Below are 14,505 nucleotides of genomic sequence, written 5' to 3'. Positions count from 1 at the left end.
ATTAAAAAAATAGTCCATGTACAAAACAATAGTATAGAAGTGTCTAAAATTCATTGAGTACAATGATAAATTACTCTATAATGCGAGCACTCCACATTTAAATATTATAACTAAAATATGTAGTTATATTTATTTAAATATAAATGAAATATTATTAAAATATGATATATTAAATATTATTTAAATAATAACACTATTCGGGTTGGGTTCAATTTTTTGACCCATACCTGGACGCAGGTCGGGTTTGGTCTTCGGGTCCCAGTCCATTGCCACCGCTTTTTCTAATCAGTATTTTAAATTGGAGTTGGCTTCTAATTCAGCCTCGGCTTATTAGGTGATTTCTGACATGAATTAAGCCATATCTAACAAAATTGTAAAGAAATAAAATTGTTAAGAAATTACAAAAATATTATTTTGTAAATGAAATCTTAAGTAGTAATTTACAAAATAAAAATTTCTTATTTTATTATCAAAATTTATAAGCAATAAATTATATTTTAAGTTTTATGCTTGGGTCCCATTGCCATGCATATTTGTATTTTAATTTTATTTTTTATATATTAGATTAAGCTTAAATTTTAAGGTATCCATACTCCTCATTAGATATGTTAGAACTTACAAGGATAGAACTTACATTACTTAAAATTAATTTGAAAATTTTGAAAAATATTTTTAAATAACTAAAATGACCAAAGTATGCGTAGAACTTACAATGATAAAGTTATGTTAGTTTATTAAGTTGATTTTTTATACTTTCAGTACGAACGTTCAAAATTTAAACTTAATCTGTATATAAATAATACAAAATTAAAACATAATATATGCTTTCAAAAAGTAAGCTTGAACATAAATTATAAAATATAATAAGCTATATTTAAATTTTAATAATAAAATATTTCATAAATTTTCTTACTTGCTAATAGTACTAAAACCTAAGAGAATCGGGCAACTTCATCTTCCTCTAATTAGAATTAAGATTTCAATGTTAGTTTGAGTAATTTTTAGTTGGCTCGGCAATTTTTAAGACGTAATGGTCGTCTTTAATCCTAAAAAAACTTCATGTTTGTCCAACAAGAAATATGACTCCAATGTTAGTTTGAGTAATTCTTGATCAGCTCGACGATTTTTAAATTAATACCTTAGACTTAATGGCTGTCTTGAATCCTAAAAATTAATTAAAAAATCCAACATAGAGATATTTTTGGGATCTAACATAAATATATTTTTGGGCCCTCTTGCTCTCCTGTAACATAGATATGGGCCCTCTCTCTCTCTAGACATATGGGCTCTCTCTCTCTCTCATTCATGGCCCTAAGCAATCTACTAAAGAGCAGGATGAAGAGATCATGGGGTTCTCACATGCTGTCTCCATCTCTTTGTATTTTCGAAAGCATTGAAAAAATTAAACATTTATTAATATTTTCATATCTTATTCTCTCATTGATTCACCATGATGAAATAACTATATATGTAAGCAGAATCCAAGGGCTCAGTTTAGCTAGAAGGTTGCCCTTTACATAGCTTTAATAAATGGATGAAGTTTCTATAAGGCCTCGGCTTTATGAAAACAGAATAAAGCCTCCCCTCGAATCTTCATCTAGAAAGCACTTTCGGCAATGGAAATATCTCTATGATGGGTCTAAAATCAATTTAAATTTTATAATAAAAATAAAACTTTAAGTAATCATAAATATTTTTGTATTGAAATGGCATCTTTCAACACTATTTGGATATGAATTTTATTTTGTTTGTTTAGAGCCTCACACCAAACAAACAATTGCTTAAAATTTAGCATTTTTAGATTCTTATATAATTATGCTAAGGGGTGGTCAATTTTATGCTCAAACATCTTAATCGAGAATTTATTCAACAAAGTTGTAAATATTTTGATATGAAAAAGTCACAATCAATTTGAGTCGCCAAATATAAAATTTAGTTATAGGTAACACACTATTAACTATTCTTGGTTTTTCAAAAATTTCATATCGTTTTTATCTTTTATTTTTCTTAATTTATTTATTACAATATTTTATTTTTAACTAATTACAAAAAACACTTATCAAGCAACCGAACAATCAAGAAGAAAAATAAAAGGATGTGGTTTGTTTAAGGTCTCGACCTTAAACAATCTAACTAAGGCGCACCACCAAAACCTCACCAAAAGATGTAATTTTAGTGTCGAAAATTTCAATGAAGACCTGGAAAAAACTAGTTCAAATCTAATTATAAAATTTAAAAATAAAAAAATAATACCGATCGGCCGGATCTAAAAACACATTGAAATATTAAGAATTGACGGCCTAGATAATGTATTACAAGCTGTACCATTTTTTATACTATAAAATCTATTTTTTCCCAACATCTGTACATCTCGAGGTGAGATGATCAATTAAAGGGTTTTTCACCATCAAAATAACACTTTAAATATATTTTTAAAGTGTGCTTTTTTTCTACATTTTAAAGTTACAACCCTATATAATTTTTTTTACAATGGGTAAAACTATGACTAGATTAATGTTTGGGGCAAGCTTTTTGTGCTTGCCCTACAATATAAAACTTATATGTTTCCCTTTATCCAACCGTTCATTTTGAATGGAGGGTTAAGATTGTCCTAATCACAATGTCATGTCTTTACACCATTTTATTTTTAATGATTTTTATATAAAACACTTTAACACCAAAATATGGGTGTCCAATCATCTATTAAACTCGCACTTTTTTTTAAAAAAAAAATCTTTAATAAAATAAAAATACCAAAATATCTTTAAAAGTTTAAAAAAGTATTTTGGTCATTATATTTTATCAAAATATTATTTTAATATTTTTATAAGTACACCCCAATGAAAAGATAACACGTGCCAAATTTTATATTCATACAATTTATATTAAAAACTTAAAAATACAATATTAAGAGACGTTAAATCTAAGATCAAACGATAAATGACTCACTCACGGCTCGATGGTAGGGAAAGCTTTGATCGATGTATAAAAACCTTTCCTAAGGCTTGAGCTAGAGAAATAACTTGAAGGCAATTTCGTCATCTTGTAAAAACAACTGGGTATTTTCGTATATTTTCACCAACACCCAACCGAAAAATATCGCCCGCCACAAACCAACCGCCATAAGGGTGTCCCCTCCCTCTATGTCGGTTTCTCTCTCTCATCATTTTTTAATCGATTATACTTTCTCTTTCTTCTGTTTTTTTTGTTTTCGTCTTGCCACAAAGCTTGAGTTTTAAAATAAAATAAAGCATCATCTCAAATCTTCATCTTTAAAAACAATCAAAATATTTACTTTAAAATCAATTTTTAAAATCAATAATAAAATTTGAAACTAAGAAATAACATAAAACTTGCGGAACTATAAGCATTTATTTTTAAGATAAAATAAACAATTTAGATAATTTGTCACAATATATATTATTTTTAAAACTAAAAATCTTTATTTTTTTTCACAACCAAAATATTCAAACCCAGATGATTGATTGGAATGGTTTTTTAGTGCTTGAATTGCAATTTTCGATGGGTTATGAGGTGATGTTTTTAACTATTTTTCCTCTTCTTTGTTTATCGCATTTCAAGTTTTGAAAATAGTACGTCTTGTAACGTATTTTTTGACTGTCAATTTTCAATATTTTTAAGTTTTTATAGATCTGGTTCGATCTTAATTATTTTTTAAAATTTAAATTTTATAATTAAAAATAAAAATATATTTTAAAACTATTATAAAGATTTATAATATTACTTAGACATTATTTGGAGTTGCGATTTATTTTGATTGTTTAGAGCGTCGATTTTATACAAACCGTATTTTTGATAATTTTTATGGATTCTACTCTCTCTGAGTTTTTAACTATTTTGACTTTTTTACTCCTTTTCTGTCTATGTTATTTCCTTTTATTTTTGCTATTTCTCCTCTCTCTCTCTAAGTTTTTCTTTCTCTCTGTAATTTTTCCATTATTGCGCTTTTTCTCTCTCTATGTTATATCCTTTTATTTTTGCTATTTCTCCTCTGTCTCTCTCTATGTTTTCTTCATCATCTCTCTCCTACCTCCTAACCATTCTCTCTGTTTAATATCTTTGCTCTCTCTCTCTCTATAATATTATTTCATTATTATCTGTCTCCATTTCTCTCTCTCTCTCTATAGTATTATTTCATTATTATCTGTCTCCATTTCTCTCTCTCTCTCTATAATATTATTTCATTATTACCTGTCTCCATTTCTCTCTCTCTCTCTTCTCATTATCCACTGGATCCCAAATCACTTTCTCTCTCTACTGTTTATCTACGCGCTCTGCTCCCGCGTCCCTTTCAAATCTCTACTATAAAAGGAACCCTCCTTCGTATTTCTAAAACCTACTTCACCTTGCTCCGCGCCCCAGTTTGGTTTCAATGGCTTTAACCCTGATTATCTCTGCAACTCGCTTCGAACCCTAATTTTATTTGCGTCTCTTTACAGACTCTCGTTTGCTCTTCAAGTCTCCTCAATCCCTGATTTTCTCTGCAATTTCAGTCCTCGAAACCATTCCAGTCCTTGAAACCCTGGTTTTCTGTGAGAAAATATCTTCAAAACCTACATTTTCTGCTTCTTCGTTCAAAACCCTAATTTTCTCTGAAAATCTCTCTTCCTCTCAAGCAATGGCTTCCAATCCTGGACCTTCTTCAAGTGCCTCCTCTTCCCATTTGCTCGAGCAACCCGTGCTTTCTTCTGAGCCATTGGATTCTGGAGGGGACTTTCAGGAAGGGGTTCCGGCCATTCCTCAGCCTTTGGAATCACTGCAAGGAGTCCCAATACCACCGTTCCTCACAAAAACCTACGATTTGGTTGATGATCCATTGCTGGATCCAGTGGTGTCATGGAGTCGTAGTGGTGAGAGCTTCGTGGTCTGGGACCCCATGGAATTTGCAAGGACTGTTTTGCCAAGGCATTTCAAGCACAACAACTTCTCTAGCTTCGTTCGCCAGCTTAATACATATGTGGGTTTCCTGTAATTTTGTATGTACTTTTCATTTGCAATTGACAAAAAATTTGTATCTAAATTTTCTCTTCTTCTTTTTTTTCCTATTTGTTATTTGTTTTTTTTTTTTTTTCGAATTGTAATTTGGTTTAGCTTAGGTGGATTTTCATGTATTTGTAGTCACAAGCTGTATTTTTGCTGTGATAGAGAGAGGAAGAAAGCGATTGTGAAATTGTATTTGAGAGAGAGAGAGGGAGAGAGTGTGTAATTGGAATTTGTATCTGAAACTCTGTAAATTGGGAGGATATTTGTATGTAATTTTTGTTTATTACAATGAAGACACAATTGCCATGTCTCGTTCTGATGGTTTCTCTTTATTGAAGCTGCAGAGCAGATGCTTGACCAGATGTTGGTCTTTTGATTTTGTTCTCTTAGGTGAAACAAATTGGGGTTTATGGTTATAGAAATTTCTGTGTTTTTCTTATGTGGAAACCCCATCTTCTCTCTGACTGGTTATGATTATTTTTTTTTGAAACTGCTTAACTCGTTAAATAAAAATGAAAATATACAAAACCATATGTTTAGAAGAAAGTCAAAACAGGGGAACAGAAGAAAGAAATGAAGGTAACATGTTTAGATGAAAGTCAATAAAGGGGAGGGAATAATATTCACATAGAAAAGTAGAAGATAGAGACCTAAAGCCGAAAGAAGTGGAGAGAGTCCTGAGAACGACAGGGTCCAATGGTGATCTTCGAGGGATCAAATGGTAATAATTCTTTTTTGTTCTCAGATAAAACCTCATTTCTCCCAAAAATGACTGGTTGTGATTCTTTTTTTCTTATCAGATAAACCCCATTTCTCCCAAAAATGGCTGCTGATGATGAGTTGAGTTAAACACAGGTTATACAGGCCAACCCCACAAAAAAGAAAAATCCTTTGTATTCAAAATTTTTAGGTTTCTCCCCCCCCCTTCATCTTGCTTTTCTTGATGATATATATCACTGAAGAATAGAAACAATGATAACGGATGCTGGCTGAACACCCATGTGGGGTTTGAGAACATATGGGAACTTTGAGAGGTATTTTCTTTGTGATCATAGTTCTTTTGTTTTCTTTGTTACTTGGGTCTGTTAGTTGATGATAAACATAGAGAGGTGGGTGCAATTCATGAAAATGGACAATGAATTAAGTGTAAAACTCAGGGGGTTAATTCTGAACCTTTTTGGCACTTTTAAAGGGTATATTGCATTCTGTTTTGTCTGCTTTTGTATTCTGATGCTTATGGTACCTCTATTCTTTGTTACTTGGTGTTGATCAACTATGTTGCATAGTTTGAGATGTATTATAACATGCATTTGAGTTCATGGAGTCGTCCTTTATTGTTCATGGAGTCGCCCTTTATTGTTCCTTATTGGAGTATTAGATTTGTTCTAAAACCCATTTTGCTATTTTTTTCTAGACTAGCCCATAGAACCCAACTTTTCCTATCCCATGGATCAATTATTGTTACAGATTGAAAATAAATATCTTTTCTGAGTCACCACTGGCACAAGTATTGTCTTTTTGCTTCTTTGTGCGGGGTTGGGGGTGGTGGCTAGATCAATTGTAAAAACATGATGTGATACCCCAATCAATAACTGAACCCAAGATGCGTGTGCTGCTTTTCTCAGCCAATAGCCATTTTCTTCTGGTGTGCTGCTTCTTTGAGCTAATTTTCTGTAAATTTCTCGTACTTTTTCGTTGTGTTTGTGGAGATTTTATTGACAAACTTATGTCTAAGTTTTGCCAACTTTATTTTTTGCAATTGTTGCGTATTTCTCCCAAATTTCTTTTCCTGATTGAAACATGGTGAATCCTCTCAGGGTTTTCGAAAGATTGACGCAGATCGTTGGGAGTTTGCGAATGAGGGTTTTCTTCGAGGGCAGAGGCACCTATTGAAGAACATTCACAGGAGAAGGTCTCAACAAATGCAACAGATTGGTCACCCTTTGGGGTCTTGTGTTGAAGTTGGGAAATTTGGCTTGGAAAATGAGATTGAAAGGTTAAGAAGGGACAAGAATGTTTTGATGCAAGAGGTTGTGAAACTTCAGCAGCAACACCAAATGACAAATCACCGTCTGGAGACCATGAATCAGAGGATTCAAGTTGCAGAGCAAAGGCAGAAGCAAATGGTTTCCTTTCTTGCGAAGTCTTTGCAAAATCCAGCTTTCTTGGCTCAAATTTTTCAGCTAAGAGAAAACCAGCAAGTTGACTCTAGGGGGAGAAAGAGGCGATTCATCAAGCATCAGCAAGCTGGACCTAGTTCCTCTGCCTCATCTGAGGAAACCCAACTTGTGAAATACAAGGCTGAGTCAGGTGACTCTCCCTCACCTTTGGCAAGTCAAGGCCTACTTGCTGAATTGGCTAATGATATATTAGGAGATTTGGATGGTCAAGAAGAATTTGATTTAGGAGAAGCAAAAACTTGGGATATTGCTCATGTAGGAGGGAAAGACGATGAATCTATTGCACTGGGGAGAAAACCAGAACCAGAACCAGTCCCAGTCTTCAATCCTGGTCTTCCATTTCATGATCCTAGTGACATGTTGCTTATGGGGAAGAATGTTATGACCTCTCCAACTGATGAAAGCTCAACTGGTGCCAAATACTTTGTATCCTTTCCTGATCATTTGTCACCTAAGATATTTTCAGAACTGATGTCTCCTGCTGATTTCCTTATGAAACAAGAAGACTTACCAGATGTGGGTTTTAGCGGAAGTGATCCTACTTCTACTGTTCCTGTTTGGGAAGATCTCTTCTACTATGAGGGTCAAGAACTGGATGATGCAGCTGGTGTTTCCAATTTTTGGAACGTGGGTTCACAGCAAAGAGTTGAAGGTTCGGGAACCAACCAATTGAATGAGTCTTCTTTAGATGATCTTTCAAAACAAATGAAACAGCTTACGAAAGATCACAATGAAGACACAAATACCTAGGCCTTTAGTGATAGCATCTTTGGCACACTTTGCTGATCTCCTCTCTCTAATTAGTTGAGTTCATTGAACTGGAACATTATTTACTTTAACTTTGAAATGAATTATTTTTTCTTGAGTTTTATGGTAGTGTCTTGTGTGATTTTTAGGGTTGGGGTTGGCTGGCCTCTTATTATGGCTCTTGTTTTCTCTGTTGAACCAGGTGGATATATCTATAGCTTGGATGGCTGCCCTTTAGGGTAGGCCTACGTTTCATGGTTCATTCACTGATGAAAGTTTTGAGTGGTGGAACTCTGCAGGTTAGTTGACAAACCATTTCTCTTTCGTTTGGAGTGTGGGAAAGAGCACGCAGGTTTCTCACCCATTCTACTGTTTTAAGAATCAATATTCTCTTCTTTTCTGGTAAGACTATTGAGGGCTTGTTCTGCATTTACTAATGGCATATGGATACTTAAGCCATGCACACTCTGCCTTCTCCTTCTTCTTCATGTGCATCCATTGTGGAAAGTGTTTGATAGTAGTAATTTGAATGATTGGGTGCTGTGTGTGATGAATATTCACTGTTTGAAAGTAACACACTTTCATGGATGTGCTAGTTGAATTTCTGGTTTGCTAAGTTCCTTTATGAGCAGGAGATATTTTTTAATTATAGATTTCTTTGTGAGTATATTCCTCTATGTTATTTGGAATGCAACTTGCAATCTTTTTATGGGCTGTACTGGTCTTTCTTACATGGCAATCAAATATTTTTTCCCCTGAAACTTCAAAAGAACTTATTGATTTGTATTAAGATTCCGTCTGCCTATTGTCATATAAACTTCAATGGCGGTCTTTAAGGTTGAAAGAGAAATTCGTTTCAATTCTTCAATTTTTAGGCCACTATACACCTTGATGACTACCGCTATATCTCTTGATGACTTGGTATCTGATTATTTCCTTGTTATATTTGACTATCATAATCATTATAGGGGAGACTTTCTATGTGTCTAACCACATATTTTATATGTTGCCATGGACTCCCCACAGTCTGATTTAATTGGATGTGGGATAGTTTATTGTATAAAAGTTCGCTATATTGTGGGACTGGCTTTCAGCCAGTAATTTTAAATCCCTTGCCAAACTGTCTCACTCTTCCTCTTGAAACCCCTCCCTCTTTCAAACAAAATGCTGGAAAAGCCACTACAGCAAAGGTTTTTTCCAGGAAGTAATTGGAAATTACAGGGGCTAATCTTTTTGTCAGAATCTTATCAGGATCTTTTCTATTTCCTTGATGAATTGTCAAAAGTTTGAACTGCAAAAAATAGCTGAATTTTGGCTGGAATATCGACTGTATCCTTTCCTTGTGATTTTCAGCCAAAACCTTGTGATTTTTAGCCAGAACAATGAAAAATATAAAGCTGGTTTTATCCAGAACCTTGTGAGAAAATCTCCATTTTCTTAGAAGTCTCAAACCTCAAAAGGTTGGCAGCTGATTTTTGGTTAGAATCTCTAATACATCTCCATTCCTGTATCATTAGCAGAGGTTTCACCTACAAAAGTTAAAAAACTGACCCCTAAGAATCCAGAGAGGGATGAGGCCTCTGAATTTGGGAAGGTTGTTTTGTGCTTATGTTTAATGTTTTCTTGCGAGTGTTTGGCCACAAGAGTAGCCATAAAAGAGGAGGTCTGGGTATTTTTGTCACTGGGTTTTGAGATTTTTGAAAGAGTTTTGGGGTGGCGAGGGGGACTCGAAACTTAGAAATAAGTAACTGTCAAACCTGGTTCCAAATGCCCATGCGGGTTTGCCACATCATGTAAAGAGCTATCCCTGCTGTCTGATCAAAATTGATTGGTGGAAAATATGTGTGGCTGGGATCATGCATAATGTTTTCCCATCATTATAATCTATGTTTTGATATCATTATCATTACAACCGTTGTTATTGAAAAAACTTTTTCACAATTATTGTTTATAATTTTGTTATGATGCCCGGTTCATGCAACTCCAATCTTTCCTTCCACTTGTACATAATTTGAAGTACCTTTTTCTCTGTCCAAGAATGTTTGATCCTAAAAGTGTAATGTGCTTGTTACCCAAAAAAAGGACAAACAAAAGTGTATGCACTTGTTGAATGCAATAATCCTGCTTTAAACAGTGATAAATTCTTCCTGTGCTGTAATGCGTTGATTTTATAGTGCTCAAATTGAAGGTGAACAGATTTACTAAAAGAAACTATGTTAATTCCCACGAATCTATGAATGCATATATTAATGCTGCATAAGAAAGACGGCATTGCCTGCTATAGCTCTCTCCTGATGGCTTCCAAGGGCTTAATGCTCTTTAAATTCAGACCCTGTCCTGGGCCTATAACGTTTTTGGGTCCTCTCATTGATAGTGTGATGGTTTCCTGTATTTACTTTTTTATTGAATCCACTACCTGATAAAACTCCCCAACCAGGTCGTTCCTTTGTTTTATTCTCTCCTTTCACTAAATCACAGCCTAGGCCAAATCTTTTGGAGTATACATCTTCTCTCCTTGAAATGGCCCTGTAACATATGGAGTTATGTTTATTCAATGCCCTATAACCTGCCAACATGTGACAACAAAGGGTTGCAGGACTCTTTCCCGCTGGTTTTCTAATACCCATTCCTTAATATCTATTATAATCACTGTTACCATTTGGTCTAACAGATTACTCGTGCGTTTATTTTGTGATACGTCTTATCGTGGTTGTTGTATGATTCTAAGGGCAGCCTCTTCATTGCCCCTTTCTTTATATGCTCAAAGGCATCCCTCCTTTAGATGCAATTGTATTGTGGAACGAATATCAACTGTGGGATCACCTTGTGTAAGATGCAGTGGCGTTTACTGTAACATTCATTATCTAAGTGCGGTGTTCTTTTTGGTCTTGTAACAAAAGGAAAAAGTAGAATCGAAAGTAACAAATTCTACTTTTAACGTTTCTTTATTTTTTTTATTTTATTTTTTATGCTTCAGTCATTCAACCCAAGAGGTGTATGATAGCAATCTTTTATTTTCTATTGAAAAGATTTGTCTTGACGTTGTTTTATCATGTGATTTTTGTTCACCATACTTTTAATTTCATTGATACTTGATGTTTTTTACTTTGACAAACTGGCAAATCATTTTGATGTTATGTGACTCACAAAATCAAGGTATAGGTATTTGTTGGTTTAAGTATTTAGGGTACCAAACAGAAAACAGAACAATCCAGTTATGGTCTGTGGTATCTACCTGGTCGGTTCAACCATCATTCTATTAACAACGATTGTTTAGTTAAAATTTATCATTCCTAGGAAACAACATAAGAAATAAAAAATGATGTTTAGGGACAAGTCTATGATCGAACAGTTGTAAATTTTTGCCCCTTGTCTGGGTTTTCTTCTTTTTAACCAAGCCCAATTGATATGGTCTTCTGATTGTTGGCTGAGGTAGATGTTAACCTCCGCCCCCTTCTTGGAAATGAAAATGCTCTTGACCTTTTTCCATCCGCTGTAGCTCTTGTTTGGACCACAAACAAAGAGGTCATGCATTGCAGTAATAACCAAAGGAGGATTGCAATGTGATGTGATATCCATCAGTTTCTTAGAAGCTAAGAAGATCCAGTGGACCAAAAAAAAGACCTTACCATGATTGATGGTAGTTTTGCACACTAAGAACATATTGCCCCAAAGCTGATAAAGAAGATGTGGGTCTTGTCCATGTCGTCTTATTCTTCGTTTGTTTCTCCCAACCCCAATCCCCTCCTCGCCCCCCCCCCCACCCCCCCTTCTCCACGGTTGTTTCTTTTGCTCCAGCCCCTTGGTCATTCAAGTGCACCTGGAATGAGTGGACTTATCTATGTGCCAAGAACTGTATAAATCTAGAAGCATCGAGAAAATCAGTTTGTAAACCGTCCATTAAGAAACAGTGATCACATCAAGGGATGTAGACTCCCTTGCCACACCTGCATAGGTGAATCAAGGCGACCCGATTGTTACCCCTGAACTGTGCTGTTAGGTGAATGGCATGATACACAAAATGATATTTGTACAGCAGAGTGAATTTGTCAAATAGGAGAATTACATTACTTCTTTTGAATAGTAGTACATTACTTTGAAGCAGTTTCATGCATACTCCTAGTAAAGAAATGGTTGTTTTTCTTTGTTCTCTCTTGTTTTTTGTTAACAATCATCTACTTACATTTGCATTCTGCAATAGGATTTCTAAATACAAACTTTAAGAGCTATGGTGGGTTTGGAGGTTTGCCTTGTGTCACATTTAAAATTACCCCTGTTGAAATATGTTAATTTAAAAAATAACACACTTCAATTGAAAACCATACCAATTTTATTTTCAAACTTCTCTTATATTGTACAATTAGTCTTGTTCATAAGTACACATGTAATTTTAGGTTTCATGTCATCCTTAAATTGGAGAAAATAGTGAAATTTGAATAAAAACTTATTTCTCAATGCTAACTAAAAAAAGTTCAAACTTTTATATTCATGTTTAAGTTTAAAATATTTTAGAAACTGTAATTTTTGTTTCTAAGATCTGAAAAACTCTAAAAATCTTATTCTGAAATTACTCCTATATCCAAATGACCAATACTTATAGGTTTCACTTAATCGTAGATGAAATTATTTTATTTGAACTGAATTTCTTATTTATATATTAACTAAGGGTTTTGTTAGGCTACACCACTTGGTCATGTATACCTTTAAAGTCCTCATCATTTTTTTGACACTTAGATACCCTTATCCTATAGTGTAATAACTTTTTGTCTAGGGGTATTCTAAGTACTTAGCAAAGGGTAAATTAGAATTTCTTAATAGAAACAAAAGCATTTATTAACAATATTGGAGAATGACGCCATCGGCATGGTGTGTGACATCACCCACAACATACATTAATTGTTTTTTTAACTACTAATAGAATTCCACTATTTTCTTATAGAAATTTTCATTCTACCCCTACTTATAAAATTTTGCATTACAATTCAAGGGTATTTAAATGTTCAAAAATGTTGAGGACTTTAAAGGTATAAACCACAAATGATGTAACCTAACAAAACCCATTAACTTATAATAACAAAAAATAAACTTGTATATTCCTTGTATATTAATATTAACTTGTTAAATAATAATTTATATTTTCAAGAAAAAAGAAAATCCTCATTAGATATGTGTGTAGGCGAGTGCTCACATGTGTGTGTGCGTGTGTGTCACCCAAAGCCATGAGAGAAAATCGGGCATATGTCCCCCTAAAAGCTGCTAGGGCTGTAATTACTGTTTGACATGTTTTACTCCATCTCCTGTGTGTGTGTGTTTGTGCATGTGTGCGTGTGCCACCCTAAGCCATGAAAGAAAATTGGGCATAGGTCCCCCTAAAATTGCTAGGCCTGTAAATACTGTTTGACATGTTTTACTCCATCTCCTGTATGTGTGTGTCCCTCAAAGCTATGAGATAAAATTGTGCATAGGTCCCCCTAAAAACTGCTAGGGCTGTAATTACTGTTTGACATGTTTTACTCCATTTCAGAGCCTTGGAGCTGGTGGTCCTTTACTCCTTACCAACCTGAGCACTGATAAATTTCAAAACATGATTGGCCAAAGTTGGGGATGAATGAAGCTTTAACAATTGATGAAAGCTTGAAAGACCTAGAAGTGAAACCTGAGGCCACCTATTTTGAGATTTTTGCAGTTTTACTGTACACTTAATTCTTTTGTATTATGGCATTTTCTTGCATTGTGGGCATTTACGTTTGTATTTTATGTATGTTACAATGAATTATGTCGTTGTCTACACATGTGCTCTTGTACAAAGATATGTTTAGTAAAGATATATATTACATTTTTGTTATTTCAAGAAATAGAAAAGAATAAACACACAGCATCTTGTAGGGCTGCGGTTTTATAAAGCCACTTCTCAAAACTCACTAAAGAAATGCAGTTATGTGCCGGAAAACCTATATGTCGATCATCTCAACCTTGACAATAAATAGATTTCATGCCCTAAAAATGCTCTATTTTCGTAAGTGTTTTAAGGACTGCCCATTATAGTGTGCACAATTCCCCAATTGTGCACCATTTTTAGAGCTTTAAATTCTGTAGTCAAGGGTATAAATAGATTTGCTGGTCATCAAGCCATCACTAGGGTTTTAAGTGCCAAAACTGTATTTTTTTCACCAGTGTTTTGAGGTGTTGCTTTACTAGATGTCGTAAAAGCCATGCCCTTTAAAAAATCTGCCCAAAAAGAAATAGCAATGATAAAAAAAGAGAAATGTGGAAATATCATGCAAAGAAAGATACCATATGGCCCTTGACAGAGCAGAATAATGAAATATGATTCATGTAGCTAATTGCAAATAGTTGAGATGAAGCTCTAGTGATGATGATCTTCTAAAATGGCTTGGATTTTTTCTTATTGGTTTGAACATTTCAATGATATTATACTTGAAACAAGATAAATTTGTGGTTCATCAATTTCTAACTTGAAAGAGATTCAGGATTATTGTCATGTTATGACATCAACAGTTGCAAATTATTAATTGATGTTCAAGATTTCATGGTAAAAGCAAAGAAACGAGCA

The 14,505-nt window shown here is 34.0% G+C and overlaps 1 protein-coding gene across 3 annotated transcripts; it reads left to right on the top strand.

Annotated features, from left to right (window-relative positions):
* The first annotated feature begins 4,499 nt into the window (after positions 1 to 4,499).
* LOC18441415 (heat shock factor protein HSF30) lies at positions 4,500 to 13,776 on the top strand. Of its 3 annotated transcripts, none has more exons than XM_006851648.4 (4): positions 4,500 to 4,978; positions 6,822 to 7,987; positions 8,134 to 8,230; positions 13,456 to 13,776. In XM_006851648.4, exons 1-2 carry the CDS (start codon positions 4,640 to 4,642, stop codon positions 7,932 to 7,934), a joined length of 1,452 nt encoding a protein of 483 aa, XP_006851710.1. In that variant the 5' UTR covers positions 4,500 to 4,639; the 3' UTR covers positions 7,935 to 7,987; positions 8,134 to 8,230; positions 13,456 to 13,776. The 3 variants fall into 3 exon arrangements, with proteins under 3 accessions (XP_006851710.1, XP_088708050.1, XP_088708049.1); XM_088851924.1 differs by lacking the exon at positions 4,500 to 4,978 and adding an exon at positions 5,778 to 6,038 and having other exon boundaries at positions 6,822 to 7,836; XM_088851923.1 differs by lacking the exon at positions 4,500 to 4,978 and adding an exon at positions 5,778 to 6,038.
* The last annotated feature ends 729 nt before the right edge of the window (positions 13,777 to 14,505 follow it).

The sequence above is a fragment of the Amborella trichopoda genome, chromosome 11 (assembly GCF_054954075.1).
Source record: "Amborella trichopoda isolate Santa Cruz 75 chromosome 11, AtrichopodaSantaCruz75HAP2 v2.0, whole genome shotgun sequence".
NCBI classification, from domain to species: Eukaryota; Viridiplantae; Streptophyta; class Magnoliopsida; order Amborellales; family Amborellaceae; genus Amborella; species Amborella trichopoda.
The sequence above is the reverse complement of the archived record's forward strand: the minus strand, read 5'-3'. Positions and strand labels throughout refer to the sequence as shown.

Excerpts from the sequence above, each read along its gene's own strand:
- LOC18441415 (XM_006851648.4), top strand. The coding sequence starts at position 4,640 with ATGGCTTCCAATCCTGGACCTTCTTCAAGTGCCTCCTCTTCCCATTTG. Across the intron at positions 4,979-6,821 it reads TTCGCCAGCTTAATACATAT|GGTTTTCGAAAGATTGACGC; the intron begins GTGGGTTTCCTG and ends GAATCCTCTCAG.